The following is a 17,202-nucleotide window of genomic DNA, read 5'->3' as shown; positions in this document are numbered from 1 at the left end:
AAAAATGGAGGGGTTGTTGGGTGAACCTCATTTTGTTTTTGTTGTGCTTCTTCTTCTTCTTCTTCTTTTTATTTTGGCACCATAATCAGTTTACAGAAAACACCACTCTGATGTGGCTTTAGCAGGAACATCTGCTCCTGTACTGCTGGATCAAAATGAACTAAGTGGTGAGAAGTACTGGCTGAGATGTGTACCAATCCTCACATTCCTTGGCAGCCATTGACTGGATGCTGGTTTAAATCTCTCTTCAACTTAACACATTTAATTGAACACAAATAAGCTGGACAAGGTGACAAGGGTCACATTAACCTTGATCTTGCGACTCTGAGGCTCAGTGACTCATCAGCCATAACTCCCATCATGCAGTGCTGTGGCCCTGCTGTCCAGGGGAATCACTTTGCCGGCACCGCCAATGATGATTGAGCAGCTGAGGAGAGAAATTGCTCTCCTGTCAGCAGCAACAAGCTCAGAGGAAGTTTGAAAAGGAACGCTTGAGGGGCTGTTTCCTCGCAAGGATATTTATCATAGGCAGACTGTTCTGTTTTACGCTCAGGAGACTCCCAGACGGCCCCCTAATAAACACTTAGAGGGGATAAAATATTCATGCAGAGTTAAGTATGGATCTTGGTGTAGTCACCAGGAATTAAACCCAGTCAATACTGATCAGGACTGACACCTCTTCTCCCTCTGCAGATTTTCCCCTGCAGATTCCTGTGGTCTAGGTAGTGTTGAGATGGTATGAGGGAGGGATCACCCATGCAGAATAGTAGGAAAGAGGGGGAGAGAGAGAGGCTGCAATATGTGTTTTAATCAATATTAACAAACTTACTGGACTAACTAACAAAACGGCGATGGCTGCTTGACGCTGCTTTTTTTCACCAGAGACAGCTCAGACAGTTTCAAGTAGCCATACAAGACTGAATAAAATTCAAACATCACACAAACACTCACACCACTGCCTAAAATCAGAACACACCCACACACACCCACACACACACACATATATAGTATATATATATTTCAACACAGATACAGGAAAAAAGATTTTAATGCATAGCAGTACAGGCCTGTTTCGTGTGTCTCGCACTCATCAGCTGCTAATGTGTTTCAATAAAGAATCATACAGTTTGCATTGCCCAGCGTACAGCGACCAATCATTGGTCGCTGTCCAACCAAAATTAGGGGCGTGACGCTGGGCAACGCAAACTGTATGATTCTTTGTTGAAACACATCAGCAGGTGATGAGTGCAAGACGCACGAAACAGGCCTGTACTGCTATGTATTAATTTTTTTTTTCCTGTATTCGTGATGATATTCCGCTCCTCATTAGTTGAGCACTCACAACACCATTGACGGTTTCGGGGGGAAAAAAAGGCTATATTTTTATTCTTTTAACAAAGTTATACATATGAATGTTTATAGCATGAAACAGGCTTTGTACTGTCTCATAGAGAATTTACTTGACTAACTGGATTATATATATGTGTGTGCGTATCTATCTATCTATCTATCTATCTATCTATCTATCTATCTATCTATCTATCTATCTATCTATCTATCTATCTATCTATCTATCTATATATATACTTGCAGGCACATGGATAAACTAAACAAAATTTTACCTTATGCTAGTTTATTGATCAGTGATTTTTGTACCCTATCAGCCTGTATAAATCTTAGCATGTAATTTTTCCATTGGCCAATCATTATCATCATTTGAATAACAGGCTGTTGGGGTTCTTCCCCCTTCCTTTACCTCCTGAGTCTGACTAAGTCTTAATTTGTCATGGCCTATGGAACATATTAGTTTGCATCAAGCCAGCACTGTGGGGTGTCATCATCAATGTGCGACAGAGTGCTAAAATAAGCCATACCAGGCTAGTAAATATCCAGCAGGCCGCAGGGCAGGCTGGTGTCTGACTGTGCAGAGCACTCATCTGGAAACAGGAAGTAAACAAATAATGCCATGAGCCAAACAGCTGGGGACTGTGGGCTGTGGGCAGTAACGAGGGGGAACGTATTGCGTTAGCAAGTGTACTATAAACAGGTTGTTATTCTTCGACTGAACATGCTGCTGGTCCATAACTTAGAAGAAAAGGGAAATAATTCTGTGAACATTCCAGCATGTTTTGCATTCATCAGAATGAAGACATTTGCACTTCACTTGAGGTCCCGTTCAATATTCTTAGCAAGGTTCACTTCACACATCCTCCATGCAGCAGTGATTGGCCTTTAGAAGCAGAAAGGGATCAATAACGGGAATCAAGTCAGTTATGCGAGCTATGATGAATGATGTGTGTAAGGTCATGCACTGACATGTCTCTTTGTTCCATTATGTTTCTGAGAACAGAAAATGCTCATGAGTTAGGTCAGGGTGTGCTGCCAGTGGGGCAATTTATGTCGAATGAGTCTTTATACGCAGAATAGGTAGTTGAGGTGTAAAGACAGAGGTGGAGAAAAGGGTGATAAAGATCAAAAACAAATAAGGACAGACTTTTCTGTATATAGTAGAATGAACAAAGTCAGCAGAGGGCAAGGGAAGGTTGAAGAAAAAATCAAAGAGAAATGGATTTCACTATGTAAGACATGACAGTATATATATATATATATATATATATATATATATATATATATATACAAAGCAAGAGAGGCAAGATTGTGATGGCTTGGACATGTGTGGAGCAGAGATGCTGGGTATATTGGGAGAAGGATGCTGAATATGGAGCTGCCAGGGAAGAGGAAGGCCAAAGAGGAGGTTTATGGATGTGGTGAGGGAAGACATGCAGATGGCTGGTGTGACAGAGGAAGATGCAGAATACAAGAAGAAATGGAAACTGATGATCCACTGTGGTGACCCCTAACGGGAGCAGCCGAAAGTAGTAGAAGTAGAGAAAGTAGATATATATTGTTACAGCTTTCTCATCCTTTGTGTACAACTATGCCTGCTGAAGTAGTTGTTACCTTAATTACTCAAGATATACTTTTGTAATATTCATTTAGAAAATGCAACATCTTCATGGAATCAACACTGTATAGGTCGGTTTTGGCTGATCTTTTTCAAACATTGTTATTTAAGACTCGAGTGTCTCTTTTTCTGCCTGCAGGCCTGATTCGACTGCAGGAGCTCATAAAGGCCCCATCCCGTTACAACATCCGGCTAAAGATTCGCCAGTTGCCTGCTGAGACGAAGGATGCCAAGCCATTGCTGAAGGAGATGAAGAGGGGCAAGGAGTTCCACATCATCTTTGACTGCAGTCATGAAATGGCTGCTGGGATCCTGAAGCAGGTTCGTGTGTGCGTGTGTTGGCGTATTGTGTTTCTTGCCACGTATTTGTGTTTTGATCTTTTTTTTTCTTTTCTCTTCTGTGCATCAGTTCAATACCTGCAGCTGTAATGAAAACATCTCTTAAAGCAAAGTCCATATTTAGCAAGGACTCCTCATCCCCATTGGCTGGTGGCTGGGGTGCATGCAACAGCTTTTGTGAGCAGATGCTACACAATTGTCTAAGATGTCAGGGGGTGTAAGAGTGGAACTCTGGAAAGGCTGACTCAATTAAGAACCATTCATATTCCTCCTGCTTGCAGGATTTATCAAATATTTAGGGCAACATGATTCACAGCAGCACTCTGTCACTCTCCTAGGGTTTTTAATCAATGCCAGAGTGTTGTAATGCTGAGGAAGGTCAAAGACTCCTATCATTAGTAATGTCAGAGAGATACCCTGGCTAATGGGAGGTAATGAAATACTCAACTGGTCTGCTCTGATATTCACATCAAACGACACACCAACTCACTTTGGTATTCCAACCAGCTCTCATACCTGCTATCGCATCAATCATGGGACAACGTGCCCTCCTCCAAAAGGGGAAAGGGGTATCAGTGCCCATCTTCATTTCTATCTAAGTTTTGTTGTTTTCTTGGTATGTAATCTGTGATTTTAAGATGAAAATGTGACCACTTTAAACAACTTATAGTAGGGCTGTCAACGTTAACACGTTAATGCACGCTATTAATTTAAAAAAAAGAAGAAAAAAAAGATGCTCTCCCTTTTTGACCTTGAACTCTTGTATTACTGGAAGCTGTGAACTGGTGAGATAGCCACTGGCATGCGAGACAGTAAATTTCACAGTAAAACGCTTCCTAATGAAACTGGATAGAAAAAAAAAGTATCTACATATATTACAGTGTCAAAATTACTTTCCACTTGAGCACAGCAAGTCTGAAGTACCATCTGGATGCCAAGTGTGCCGGTGTTTGCATGCCGGTGTTAGGGGGGCAGGCAGTGTTTGCATGCCGGTGTTAGGGGAGCAGGCGGTGTCCATCAGAATACACCTACTGAATGTAGCCAAAACAGAAGTACATCAACTAAACTAGCCAATGCAATAGCAAAACTGATTTATCGCCATGGTCATATGGGTGAGATTTTTACTTTACTATAGCCCGTCTATTCACAAGCTAAAATTGCCGAGATGATATGATTGAGTCCTACAAACGTTTTGTTATTTTTCTTTATTACCACATTACCAATTATATAATATCTGGTCTTTCACCAAAAGAGGAGCAATATGTTTGAATATAAATTAGATTTCTGATTAATTATTATTAGGCTATCATGTGATTAACTTGATTAAAACTTTTAATCAATTAACTAGTTTATAGACAGTGTTTTGGCACGGTGGTGCAGTGGTTAGCACGGTCGCCTCAAAGCAAGAAGGTCTTGGGTTCGAACCCTGGGGTTTTCCATGTAGGTCAGGTGAATCAGCCATACTAAATTGTCCCTAGGTGTGAATGTGTCGGCCCTGTGCTAGTCTGGTGGCCTGTCCAGGGTGTCTCCCCATCTGCCACCCAATAGCTGCTGGGATAGACTCCAGCATCCCACGACCCTAATTAGGATAAGCGGCTTGGATAATGGATGGATGGATGGACAGACTGTTTTTTATATGCAAAGCACTGCATGAACCTGGCTCCCTCTGATATTTAGTCTCAGGTTTAGCAGTGAAGTACTGTCTGCATAGATGCGAGGTAGAAGCATAGATGCATACACTCCAAAAATGTTGGAGTGTATGCATATACGCTGTTCTAAGATGGTAAATATGTTGCTTTTTTCCCAACTAACATTGGATTCCTCACCAAGTAAGAAAATTGTCAAAATACATTTTTTTGTAGGGGGCGTCCGGGTGGTGTGTCATTCTATTCCATTGCCTACCAACATGGGGATCGGAGGTTCGAATCCCCGTGTAGCCTCCAGTTTGGTTGGGCGTAACTACAGAGACAATTGGCCGTGTCTGTGGGTGGGAAGCCGGATATGGCTATGTGTCCTGGTCGCTGCACTAGCGCCTTCTCTGGTCGGTCGGGGTGCCTGTTCAGGGGGGAGGGAGAACTGGGGGGAATAGCGTGATCCTCCCACATGCTACATCCCGCTGGCGAAACTCCTCACTGTCAGGTGAAGAGAAGCGGCTGGCGACTCCACATGCATCGGAGGAGGCATGTGGTAGTCTGCAGCCCTCCCAAGATCGGCAGAGGGGGTGGAAGAGTGGGGTAATTGACCAAGTACAATTGGGGGAAAAAGGAGGAAAAACATTTTTTTTTTTTGGTTCAGCCCTATGTTCCCTCATCAAGGTTAGGGTTAGGGTTAGGGCTGAGGGAACATAGACATGCTCCCCATTTTTCTACACCTGCACTACTATTCTTTGCCAGCAACACACCAGAAGTGAAGCCCTTGTGGAGCGTTCACTGTGTCCACGGTAACCAATAAACACTCCAGCCACGTGCACTGCCAAGACCTGCGATTGAGGCGCAGTCGCAAACTATAGTTTCAACGTTGGGTCTATTTTCTCTACATGCTGCAAGAGGGTTGTCTCAAATACACTAGAAATTCAGTGTAGACTTTCATATTCAATGTCAGTGAAGCTGAATTTTATATAAAATTGGTCATCATGATGTTGTCTTTGTTCTGAGGGGATACTTTTTCTGATACCAGTTTTAAAAGGAAGCTGGATATTAATATCGGGTCTGTTAACTACTAGATTAAAAGGACAACTCATCATCACTGCCTTTACAAGAGATATTAATGATGTTTTAAGTAACCAAGAAAAGCTAGAGAACATATGAGAGATTCTGAGATACTTTATTGATCCCCGTAGTGAAATTGCGCTCTGCATTTAACCCATCCTAGCTCTGCAGCTAGGAGCAGTGGGCAGCAGCCGTGCAGCACCCGGGGACCAGCTCCAGTTCTTCTTGCCATGCCTCAGTCAAGGGCACAGACAGGAGTACTAACCCCAACATGCATGTCTTTTTTGATGCAAATTTTGGTGCTGCCTATTTTGGTGCTATTTCATTTGTCTCGTTGCGTTGGTGTTCGCATCACAGATTGGATTCCCTTCCAGATAACACTTGCTTTGTTTTGATTGCTAATACAGACAACCGCGCTGCCATCTTGGAACGATCCAACGGGCCACTTGTTGTTGGTTGTTAATGACAGTTGCTATTGACGTTCAGCAACTTAGTTAGACATGCCTCGACAGTGTGCTGCGGGGGGTTGTAAGAATTGCTTGTCCATTGTCACAACACATTTATAACACGTTTTTCTGGAGAACTTTCTTTCAATAAGTTTCTGATTGGCATTCAAAATATGTCATTGGACATGTGTGTAGTTATTATTTACTCATCTTTGTTATAGCTAATTGTTCATTTTTACAACTCTATACAAATGACCAGGGGTCATATCTGTTAATTTTTACAAGCTATACAAATTATTTGAGGTTATATGTATTGTTCATGTTTATGAATCTTTTTGGACTTTGGATCACCTAATAATGCACTGGCACTTTACCTGCGTTACTGCCACTTATCTTAACTGCTACCTACTTCCTGTCACTACTAGTTCCTGTTTTTGATACCATTACTCAGAGTGAGAAATTAACACCAGCTACAGTGATTGGTGGATACCTAATATCTACGAGCCACTATTTTTTTTTTAATCTACCATTACTGTAATCTGATTTTTTTCTTCTTTTGGCTGCTCCCGTTGGGGGTCGCCACAGCGGATCATCCGTTTCCATCTCTTCCTGTCCTCTGCATTTTGCTCTGTCATGGCAGCCACCTGCGTATCCTCTCTCACCACTTCCATAAACCTCCTCTTTGGCCTTCCTCCTTTCCTCTACCTTTGCAGCTTCATCTTCAGCATTCTTCCCCCAATATACCCAGCATCTCTCTTCAGCACATGTCCAAATCATCTCAATCTCACATCTCTTGCTTTGTCTCCACCCATCCAACCTGAACTGTCCCTTTAATGTAATCATTCATAATCCTGTCCATCTTTGTCCCTGCCAATTAAAATCTTAGCATAGTCAACTCTCTCACCTCCAGCTCCATCTCCTGTCTTTTCGTCAGTGCCACCATCTTCAAACTATACAACATAGCAGGTCTCACTACCATCTTTAAACCTTCCCTTTCACTTTTGCTGGTACCCTTCTGTTTAAAATCACTCCTGACACACTTCACCACCCACTCCACCCTGCCTGCACTCTCTTCTTCACCTCTCCTCTGCACTCCCAGTTAATTTGAACAGTTAGCCCCAAGAAGTTAAACTTATCCACCTTTGTCACCTCTACTCCTTGCTTCACCACCATTCCGCTGTCCTCCCTCTCATTCACGCATATGTGTTCCATCTTGCACCTACTGACTTTCATTCCTCTTCTCTCCAGTGCATACCGCCACCTCTCCAGGCTCTTCTCAACCTGCTCCCTACTCTCACTACAGATCACAATGTCATCAGCGAACATCATAGTCCATGGAGACTCCTGCCTGATCTTGTCTGTCAACCTGTCCATCACCACTGCAAACAAGAAAAGGCTCAGAGCCGATCCTTGATGTAATCCCACCTCCACCTTGAACCCAAGCATCATTCCTACCACACACCTCACCACTGTCAGGCTGCCCTCATACATATCCTGCACCACTCCTACATACTTCTCACAATAGAAAACCTCCTCTCTTGGCATCCTGTCACATGCTTTCTCTAAATACACAAAGACACAATGTAACTCCTTCTGACCTGCTCTATACTTCTCCATCAAAATTCAAAGCAAACATCACATCTGTGGTACTCTTTCGAGGCATGAAACCATACTGCTGCTCACTAATCGTCTCTCTTCTTAACCTAGCTTCCACTCATCTTTCCCATATCTTCATGCTGTGGCTATCAACTTTATACCTCTTTAGTTACTCCAGATCTACACAGCAACCTTATTCTTGAACATCAGTACCAGCATGTTTCTTCTCCACTCCTCAGGCATCCTCTCACTTTCCAAGATTTTGTTAAACAATCTAGTATTTGTCTACTTGTACTCCGGTTTACTTTCTCCATTTCTTTGACTATCCCAATTCTTCTTTGCCAACCTCTTCCTCTGTGTACTTTCCTGTACTCCCTCATTCCACCACCAAGTCTCCTTGTCTTCCTTCTTCTGTCTAGTTACTACAGCTCTGCACACCACCCTTATTCTTGAAAATCGGTACCAGTACACTTCTTATCTACCCCTCAGGCATCTTCTCACTTTTCAAGATTGTGTTAAACAATCTAGTTAAAAACCTTAATGCCATCTCTCCTAAACTTCTCCATACCTTCACAGGTATGTCATCTGGTCCAATCGCCTTTCCACTTTTCATCCTCTTCATAGCTGCCCTCACTTCATCCTTGCTAATTCACCACACTTTCTGATTCACTATCCCCACATCATCCAACCTTATCTCTCTCTCATTTTTTTCATTCATCAGCCCCTCAAAGTACTCCTTCCACCTTCTCAACACACTCTCTTTGCTTGTCAGCACATTTCCATCTCTATCCTTCATCACCCTAACATGCTGCACATCCTTTCCAGCTCAGTCCCTCTGTCTAGCTAATAGATACAAGTCCTTTTCTCCTTCCTTAGTGTCCAACCTCTCATACAACTTACCATACACCCTTACTTTGCCTTCGCCACCTCTCTCTTCACCATCAAAAGAAACATGCATGTTAGAGTTTATATTCCTGTCTGTGTCCCTGAACAAGGCATGGGAAAAGAACTAGAGTTGGTCCCTGGGTGCAGAATGAAGGCGACAGCCCACTGCTCCTAGCTACACAATCACATGGTTAATTTGCAGTAACTGAATTTCCCCAAGGGGATTAATGAAGGAAACTTAACTTAATAATGCAGCATCTCCTTGTACGCCTGTCTACTTTCTTCATATCTCTGACTATCCCACTTCTTTGCCAAACTCTTCCTCCATATAATTTCCTGTACTTTCTCATTCCACCACTAAGTCGCCTTGTCTTCCTTCCTTTGTCCAGATGACACACCAAGTACCTTCCTTGCCGTTTCCCTCATTATTTCTGTAGTGCCTGCCCAGCCATCCAGCAACTCCTCACTACCACTCAGTGCCTGACTTAACTCCTCCCTGACCTCCACACAACAGTCTTTCTTCTTCAACTGCTACCATTTGATCCTTGACTGTCTTCTTCTTGGCCTCCAAAGTCATCTTATAAACCACCATCTGATGCTGCCTAGATACGTTCTACCCTGTCACCACCTTGCAGTCTTGAATCTCTATTAGATAACACATTCTGCATAATATATAGTCCACCTGTGTGCACCCACATCCACTCTTATACATCACCCTGTGTTCCTCCCTCTTCTGTAGAAAAGTATTCACCACAGTCATTTCCATCCTTTTCGCAAAATCCACCACCAGCTTTCCTTCCACATTCCTTTCCTTGACACCATGCCTACTCGTCAATTCCTTATCACCTCCGTTCCCTTCACCAACATGCCCATTGAAGTGCGCTCCAATCACCACTCTCTCCTTCTAGAGTACGCTCTCCACCACTTCATCTAACTGACTCCAGAATTCTTCTTTCTCTTTCAACTAACACCCAACTTGCGGGGCATATGCACTGACAACATTCATCATCACACCTTCAATTTCTAGCTTCATACTCATCACTCTGTCTGACCATTTCCTGACCTCCAACACACTCTTGACATACTCTTCCTTCAGAATTACCCCTACCCCATTTTTCCTCCCATTCACACCATGTTAGAACAGTTTGAACCCACCTCTGATGCTCCTGGCCATACTCCCCTTCCACATGGTCTCTTGCACACACAGTATATCAACCTTCCTTCTCTCAGTCATATCAGCCAGCTCTCTCCCTTTACCAGTCATAGTGCCAACATTCAAAGTTCCGACTCTCACCTCCACACGCCTACCCTTCCTCCTCTCCCACTGCCTCTGGACATGCCTTCCCCCTCTCTTTCTCCTTTGACCAACAGTAGCATAGTTTTCACCAGCACCCTCGGTGGGGACATTGTCAGCTCAGTGGTACAGTGTCCTGATGACTCCTAGTTTGTGCTCCAGTGGATGATGAGAGTGAAACCTTAAGTACTGATCAGTATGTGTTGGTTTACGGTAAACATCAGCAATCAAATGTCCCCCATCACCAATTGCAATTTCACAGTCAAATAAGGCTAACCTGTCATTTTTCACATCCTCCCTGGTGAACTTAATATGGTTTTCCACAGATTTAATGTGGTTGATGAAATGTGGTACATCATGAGATTTAATTTTAACCCAGGTGCCGTCCACAAATCTGAACCAATGGCTAGGTGGTGTCCCTGGATAGAACATCAGAGCCCTCTTTTCCACGTCCTCCATGTGCAAGTTGGCCACTATATGTGAAACTGGGGAACCCATGGGCCGTATTGTCTCCTGTATATGAAGCACATGGACTGAAGACAGCTTCGGAAGCAGACACACTTAGTCACTGACTGTTAAGGGTAGTCCTATTGTTACGGGTGGGGTCATTTTATAATTTCATATAGACTACCTATGGTCCAATTGCTACGGGTGGGGTCATTTTGTAATTTCATACAGACTACCTATATATCAATCAACGTTTGTGTTTTTACAAACCTATAGACTTATCTTTGCACAGTCTGTACCTGTTCTAATATATAGTTTCTCCTCCCCCATTCCATCCTCAGCAGACATAATCTTACTCCATGCTAGGATATTATCAGTGTTGATAAGATTTTGCAGTAATTGGAAGGAAGATTTTAACATTATCCACTATTGCACAAAATATTGATGCAACCACTGAATATTTTATCACTGAATGTAAACGGCCTAAATTCCGTTATTAAACAAATGCGTATTCTAGAGTATCTACATCGTAAGAAAGCTGATATTGCCCTAATTCAAAAAACGCACCTAAAACAATGCAATAGGGCTTGATTTCAAAACAAACATTTCAGATTGTTTGTTTCATCCTGTGCCCTAAACAAAACCAAGGGTGTATGCATTTTATTCATTCATTCACTATCCAAACCGCTTATCCTTTCTCAGGGTCGCGGGATAGTATGTATTTTAATCAACAGGAAATTTCATTTAAACATCAGTCACACAGGGAATGATGAGAATTGAAGGCTGGCCTTCACTAACGGCAATATACTCAATCATAAACTAGCGGCACGGTGGCACAGTAGTTAGCGCTGTCGCCTCACAACAAGAAGGTCCTGGGTTCAAGCCCTGGGGTAGTCCAACCTTGGGGGTCGTCCTCTGTGTGGAGTTTGCATGTTCTCCCCGTGTCTGCGTGGGTTTTCTCCTGGTTTGGATAATGAATGAATGAATGAACTAGCGTTCATATCCATATACTGCCCGAATGAGCCAAATACTTTTTTAACTATATCGGCAATACGTTATTAGAACAAACTCACTGCTTCCTAGTGGTGGGAGGTGAATTCAATGCTGTCCTTAACCCCATATATCTAATCCAGATTCAACAGCCAATGTTTCATGCAACTTGTTAAATACATTTATCAAAGACCTTACCTTACTGACCTTTGGCCTTTGGTGTGTACAGAATACCACCAGTAGAGATTACACAATAGACATAAGGCATTTTCCAGGATAGATTATATCTTTGTTAGCCTAGCCTTGATTTCAGAAAATGCATCCATTACTATATTGCCAATTCTATTATCTGACCACTGAGCATTATTATGCAACATTGAACTTTCCAATACGAAGTTAAAGGCCCCCAGATGGCGGCTGAACACATCCCTGTTAAGGAACTCTGAATCCCTTCGCTCACTCAAACACCGGCTACAAGATTTCCTCGATATAAATGCAAGTGAATGTCATAATCCACACGTGCTCTGGGAGACAACAAAATGTTTCATTCGTGGTTTTTGTCATTCATTTTCTTCAACCCTAGCTAAAGCGAAAGCTTACCAGATCACAAATCTAGAACACAAAATAGAATCACAACAAATCTTACAAAAGCATAACTTCTCGAATCATCAGTCTGCACTGCTGTCATCTTTGAAAGAAGAACACAGCACATTAGCTTTATCAAAGGCAGGATTTATCATGCATAGAAGAAGACAGAAGTACTACTGCGAATCAGAGCACCCTACTCATCTGCTGGCACTTATGCTTAAAGAATGTGAAGCCAAGGCACATATCACAGCAAAAAAAAGAAAGAAAAAAAAGCTGATGACAAGATTATAATGAATCCTCAGACCGTCAATGACACATTTATAACATTTTTTGAAAACCCGTACAAAGCTAAGATTGATTTCAATGATTCCATTTGCACACCATTTTTTGATAAATTAAAGCTACCCTGTATCTTGCAGATGGACCAAGATTATTTGGAAACCCCACTAGAGTTGTGTGAGCTGCACAGAGCTCTAAAATGTAATTTTCTTCATGTTACCACTCTGTCCTCCTCCAAATTACTTTAAAGCCATTCACTCTATGGTTTCTAAATTCATTTGGGATGGCAGACGCCCCAGGATTCATTTGACTGCAGTGGCCCAAAATATTGGGTAGTTTGGCTGTACCAGAATATTCATTTCAAATTAGAGCTCTCAGCACATGGGGTTGACCCCGAGTCTGCAGCTGCATGGAAAATGATTGAATCTGCCAAGGTGACACCGCACAGGCTGCAAGGCATTCTGTTCTCCAGTAAAACAAACATTCAGACCCATCATTGCAAACTCTCTACAGGTGTGGAAGAAGGTTGAACGCTGGATGGGCAGTCCATTGAAATTTTGGCCCAGCACGCTATTATGGCAGAACTTAAATTCAATGTGTGGTAGCCAACCATTTATTCAACCATTCTGGTCATCTTTTGGAATAAACACATGTAGTGACATTTACGATGGTGCGGGTAAATGTCACCTTGTTCTTAAGTATTGTTCTATCCAAGACTTAAGAACAAAGTTCTCCCTTCCTGCGTCTTCATATTTCATATACGTTCAGCTAAGATCAGCCTTAAAAGCACATGGCATTCCCTGGAGCTCTCCCCTCCCCTCACACCCCATTTTAGGCTGGTTTGCACCACAATGTGTCTGAGCATCTGTGTCTATGATATATAGCAAATTAATTGGTTATAGTTCTAAACCTGTACCAGTTGAATTCATTTGGCGTGGGGAATTGGAAACTCTGAATATAAATCTGAACTGGAGTAGGGTGTGGGCCAATCTGAATGTGACTTCAAAGAATCTAGCATACCAACTAATTCATTTTAAAACTATTCACAGAGCGCTCATAACACCCTATAAGAGCTCCCAGATAAAACTGCAACTTACTTATGACTGTCATATATGCAGCACTACCTGTTTATCTGATTTACTTGACATTTCATATGCCCCTAATCTAGGCTTGTGTCTCCTTAATGATAATTGACTCTGTGCATAACTGTAGTCCGCTGACTTCCGGTTTCTACTGCGGCGGTCATACCAGTTTCCTGTTTGTTAGCGTGTGCTATTGACAATGGCATATTTTTCGCGATGCCTGAAAGATTTACAATGGATAAATGTTAACGACATGTACAGAATTGTTGAAAAACTTTCACCTGCATCTACCAGCAAACGGGTGAAAAGTTTCAAGTTGTACATACTACATATCAAGTTATGTCCACAATTATGAGGATGAGCGGATGGACAGATGGACGGATGGACGGAATTGTGGACCTAACTTGATATGTACAACTTGAAACTTTTCACCCGTTTGCTGGTAGGTGCAGGTGAAAGTTTGTCGACAATTCTGTGCATGTCGTTGACATTTATCCACGGTAAATCTTGCAGGCATCGCGAAAAATATGCCATTGTCAATAGCACATGCCAACAACCAGGAAACTGGTATGCTCGCTGCACTAGAAAACGGAAGTCAGTGGACTACAATTATGCACAGAGTCAATTCTGATCTCGGTTTAAAGAAAATTCAAAACAAAATTATATATGCTGGTTTTACAGCTGCAAAGAAGACAGTTATAATACATTGGTGCATCCATCCCATCCATTATCCCAACCGCTTATCCTGCTCTCGGGGTCGCGGGGATGCTGGAGCCTATCCCAGCAGTCATTGGGTGGCAGGCGGAGAGAATAATACAATGGTGTATGTATGAAATCATTCTGGATTCACAGCCTTGACCACATTGTAAACCTTGAACATACCACTGCATGACTCAGTAAGGCTCGATCAACATGGAAGCCTGGAAACCCGTTTTGTCAAATATAATCCCCTGGATAAGGCGTAATGAAAAAAAGATTGCTGAACACTATGTGTTTACTGCACATACACCTGCCAAATTTATTAATTCATTCATTCATCTTCAGCCGCTTCTCTTGGGTAGGGTCACAGTGGCAGCAAGCTAAGTAGGACACTCCAGAGAATCCTGGAGCCAAATTTATTACTGTTATAATAATAGGGATTATCATTATCTCTCTTTTTAGTGTCTTTACCATTGCTGTAACCAGCATCTTTGAAACGACATGTCTGCCCTCCCGTACCCCATTGTTTGTTCGGAAATCAATAAAAACTTTTGATCGCAAAAAAATAAATATACAACAATAGTTTATTGGGTTTAAATTGTACTAACCTTGAATTCCCACTCCTCTTGTCTTTTGTCACTCCTCTTTCTCTGCACAGTTGATAAATGCAGGTGTGCAGTTGATTTTTCAGTACAAGGCCCAGGAGAGCGATAGCTTCGGGGCAATTTTATTTTGTTTTATTTTTAGCACAGAGCTTTTTGATGTGCTGGTCTAAATGTAAACTTAGGTGCACTGCCACAGCTGAAGCTATGCTATCAGTAACTATTATTTAGGGTTGTCAGCTTCCTGAAATGGAAATAAGGAACACTGATGGACAATATGACCTTAGACTGAGGAGCTCCAACTACCACGGACCTATAATAAATGTTTGATTATTACATAATGCTCATTTTGCATCTGATGTAAAATTTTGCCAAATCATTATGTGCATTGACAAGACCATCAGTGCTGTGCCCTCACAGGGTACTGATGGAAGCCCTCAAATCCGCTGTGGCGACCCCTGGGAAACAGGGAACAAGCCGAAATTAGAAGATAATGCTCATTTTGCATTACCCATCAGTAGTAGACTTATATAAAGATATAACATAAAAACACCCACATACGTGGTTGTGAGAAGTCCTATCCATACCGTACATAATCACATCAAGGAAACTACAATGTCTCCTACGTGACCTGTAGAGGAAACCTGGTGGCAGACGGTGGAGTTGGCCTTGTACACATTCTCACTCCAGCATCCCGGCTATTGGTAATAATTTTCCCCATTCCCCTGGGCATTTTTGTAATCTCTTCTTGTTTTTGCCCGCTGACTATGCTCGCAGGTTGCCATTTTTAAAATCACTGTCAGACGTATCGTAGCAACACTGTGACAGCACTTCTCATTGGTCGTGATTATCTGTTTGGGTAGTGGAACGTAACATGACAGACACGCTAAGTGGGGATTAGCCTATATTCCCTCAGCCCTGTGGGTTAGCGCTTGGTTAAGGTTAGGTTAAGGTAAGCTTTGGGTTAAGGTTAGGGTTAGCTAGAGGTTGAGGTTAAGTCAGGTTAAGGTAGATTAGATTTAGGTAAATTCAGTAACATAGGGCCAAGGGAACATAGATACCCTCGGACAATGTGTTGGCTTCTCCTTCATATTCTGTCACTTGGTGTTGCCCATATGGTTTCGTTTGAGGTAGGATTTCACCGAAACCCGATTGATAGAGATGCAAGTAAGACATGCCCTATTATCTTTAGCCCGTTCAAATACTTCAATCTTATGATAAAAGTTTTTAAATGTTTCTAATGTGTCAACTTACTTTTCTGGCTTTCTGATAAGCTAAAGTCATGATTCATGCCTATTCCACATATACACCGGTATTTTTGAAAATGGGGTTTTTCCTCCTTTTGCTCTGTGAAGGACTGGTGGTCTGTCCAGGGTGCCCCCCCCCCCAGCACCCAATGACTGCTGGGATAGGCACCAGTATCCCGCGACCCTACTAAGGATAAGCAGCTTGGGTAATGGATGGGTTTTTCCTCCTTTGTTCTTAAGGAAAAAAAAAATCCCGCTCACACAAACGCTGTTAAAAAAAAAAAAACTCTGTCCAAATGAAAATGTAAAAACACAATGGAAGCGACAGTACCTGTGGAGTGGCAGACTGTGGTGGTGGTTCCCATATTTAAAAAGGGGGACCGGAGGGTGTGCTCCAATTATCAGGGCATCACATTGCTCAGCCTCCCTGGAAAAGTCTACTCTAGGGTGCTGGAGAGGAGGCTCCGACTGGTTGTCGAACCTCTGATCCAGGAGGAACAATACGGATTCCGTCCTGGCTGTGGAACAACAGACCAACTCTTTACCCTTGTGGAAGTGCTGAGGGGGGCATGAGAGTTTGACCAGCCAGTCTACATGTGTGTTGTGGAGTTGGAGAAGGCTTACGACTGTGTACCCCGGGGCACTTTGTGGGGGGTTCTGCGGGAGTATGGGGTACCATGGCAGCTGCTACAAGCCTTGTATATCTGTATATCTGTTTGTGATATTCATGCACAGGATCTCAAGGTGCAGCCAAGGTGAGGAGTGTGTCCATTTTGGGAACCTCAGAATTGCATCTCTGCTCTTCGCAGATGATGTGGTTTTGTTGGCTTCATCAGAACACGACCTCCAGCACACACTGGGATGGTTTGCAGCTGAGTGTGAAATGGCTGGGATAAGAGTCAGTACCTCCAAGTCTGAGGCCATGGTTCTCTACTGGAAAATGGTGGATTGCTCCCTCCAGGTTGGGGATGAGTTGTTGCCTCAAGTGAAGGAGTTCAAGTATACTGCTCAAAAAAATAAAGGGAACACCTAAAA

At 42.7% G+C, this 17,202-nt stretch overlaps 1 protein-coding gene across 2 annotated transcripts in view; it reads left to right on the top strand.

Moving 5' to 3' along the window:
* grik2 (glutamate receptor, ionotropic, kainate 2) overlaps window positions 1-17,202 on the top strand; it is a 316,356-nt gene that overhangs the window by 111,803 nt on the left and 187,351 nt on the right. For both annotated transcript variants that reach the window (XM_056286734.1, XM_056286735.1), the window contains one exon: window positions 3,105-3,286. In XM_056286734.1, the coding sequence (XP_056142709.1) occupies window positions 3,105-3,286 (182 nt within the window). The remainder of the gene's footprint in view (window positions 1-3,104; window positions 3,287-17,202) is intronic.

Source organism: Lampris incognitus, chromosome 9 (genome assembly GCF_029633865.1).
Source record: "Lampris incognitus isolate fLamInc1 chromosome 9, fLamInc1.hap2, whole genome shotgun sequence".
Classification (NCBI taxonomy): domain Eukaryota; kingdom Metazoa; phylum Chordata; class Actinopteri; order Lampriformes; family Lampridae; genus Lampris; species Lampris incognitus.
The sequence above is the reverse complement of the archived record's forward strand: the minus strand, read 5'-3'. Positions and strand labels throughout refer to the sequence as shown.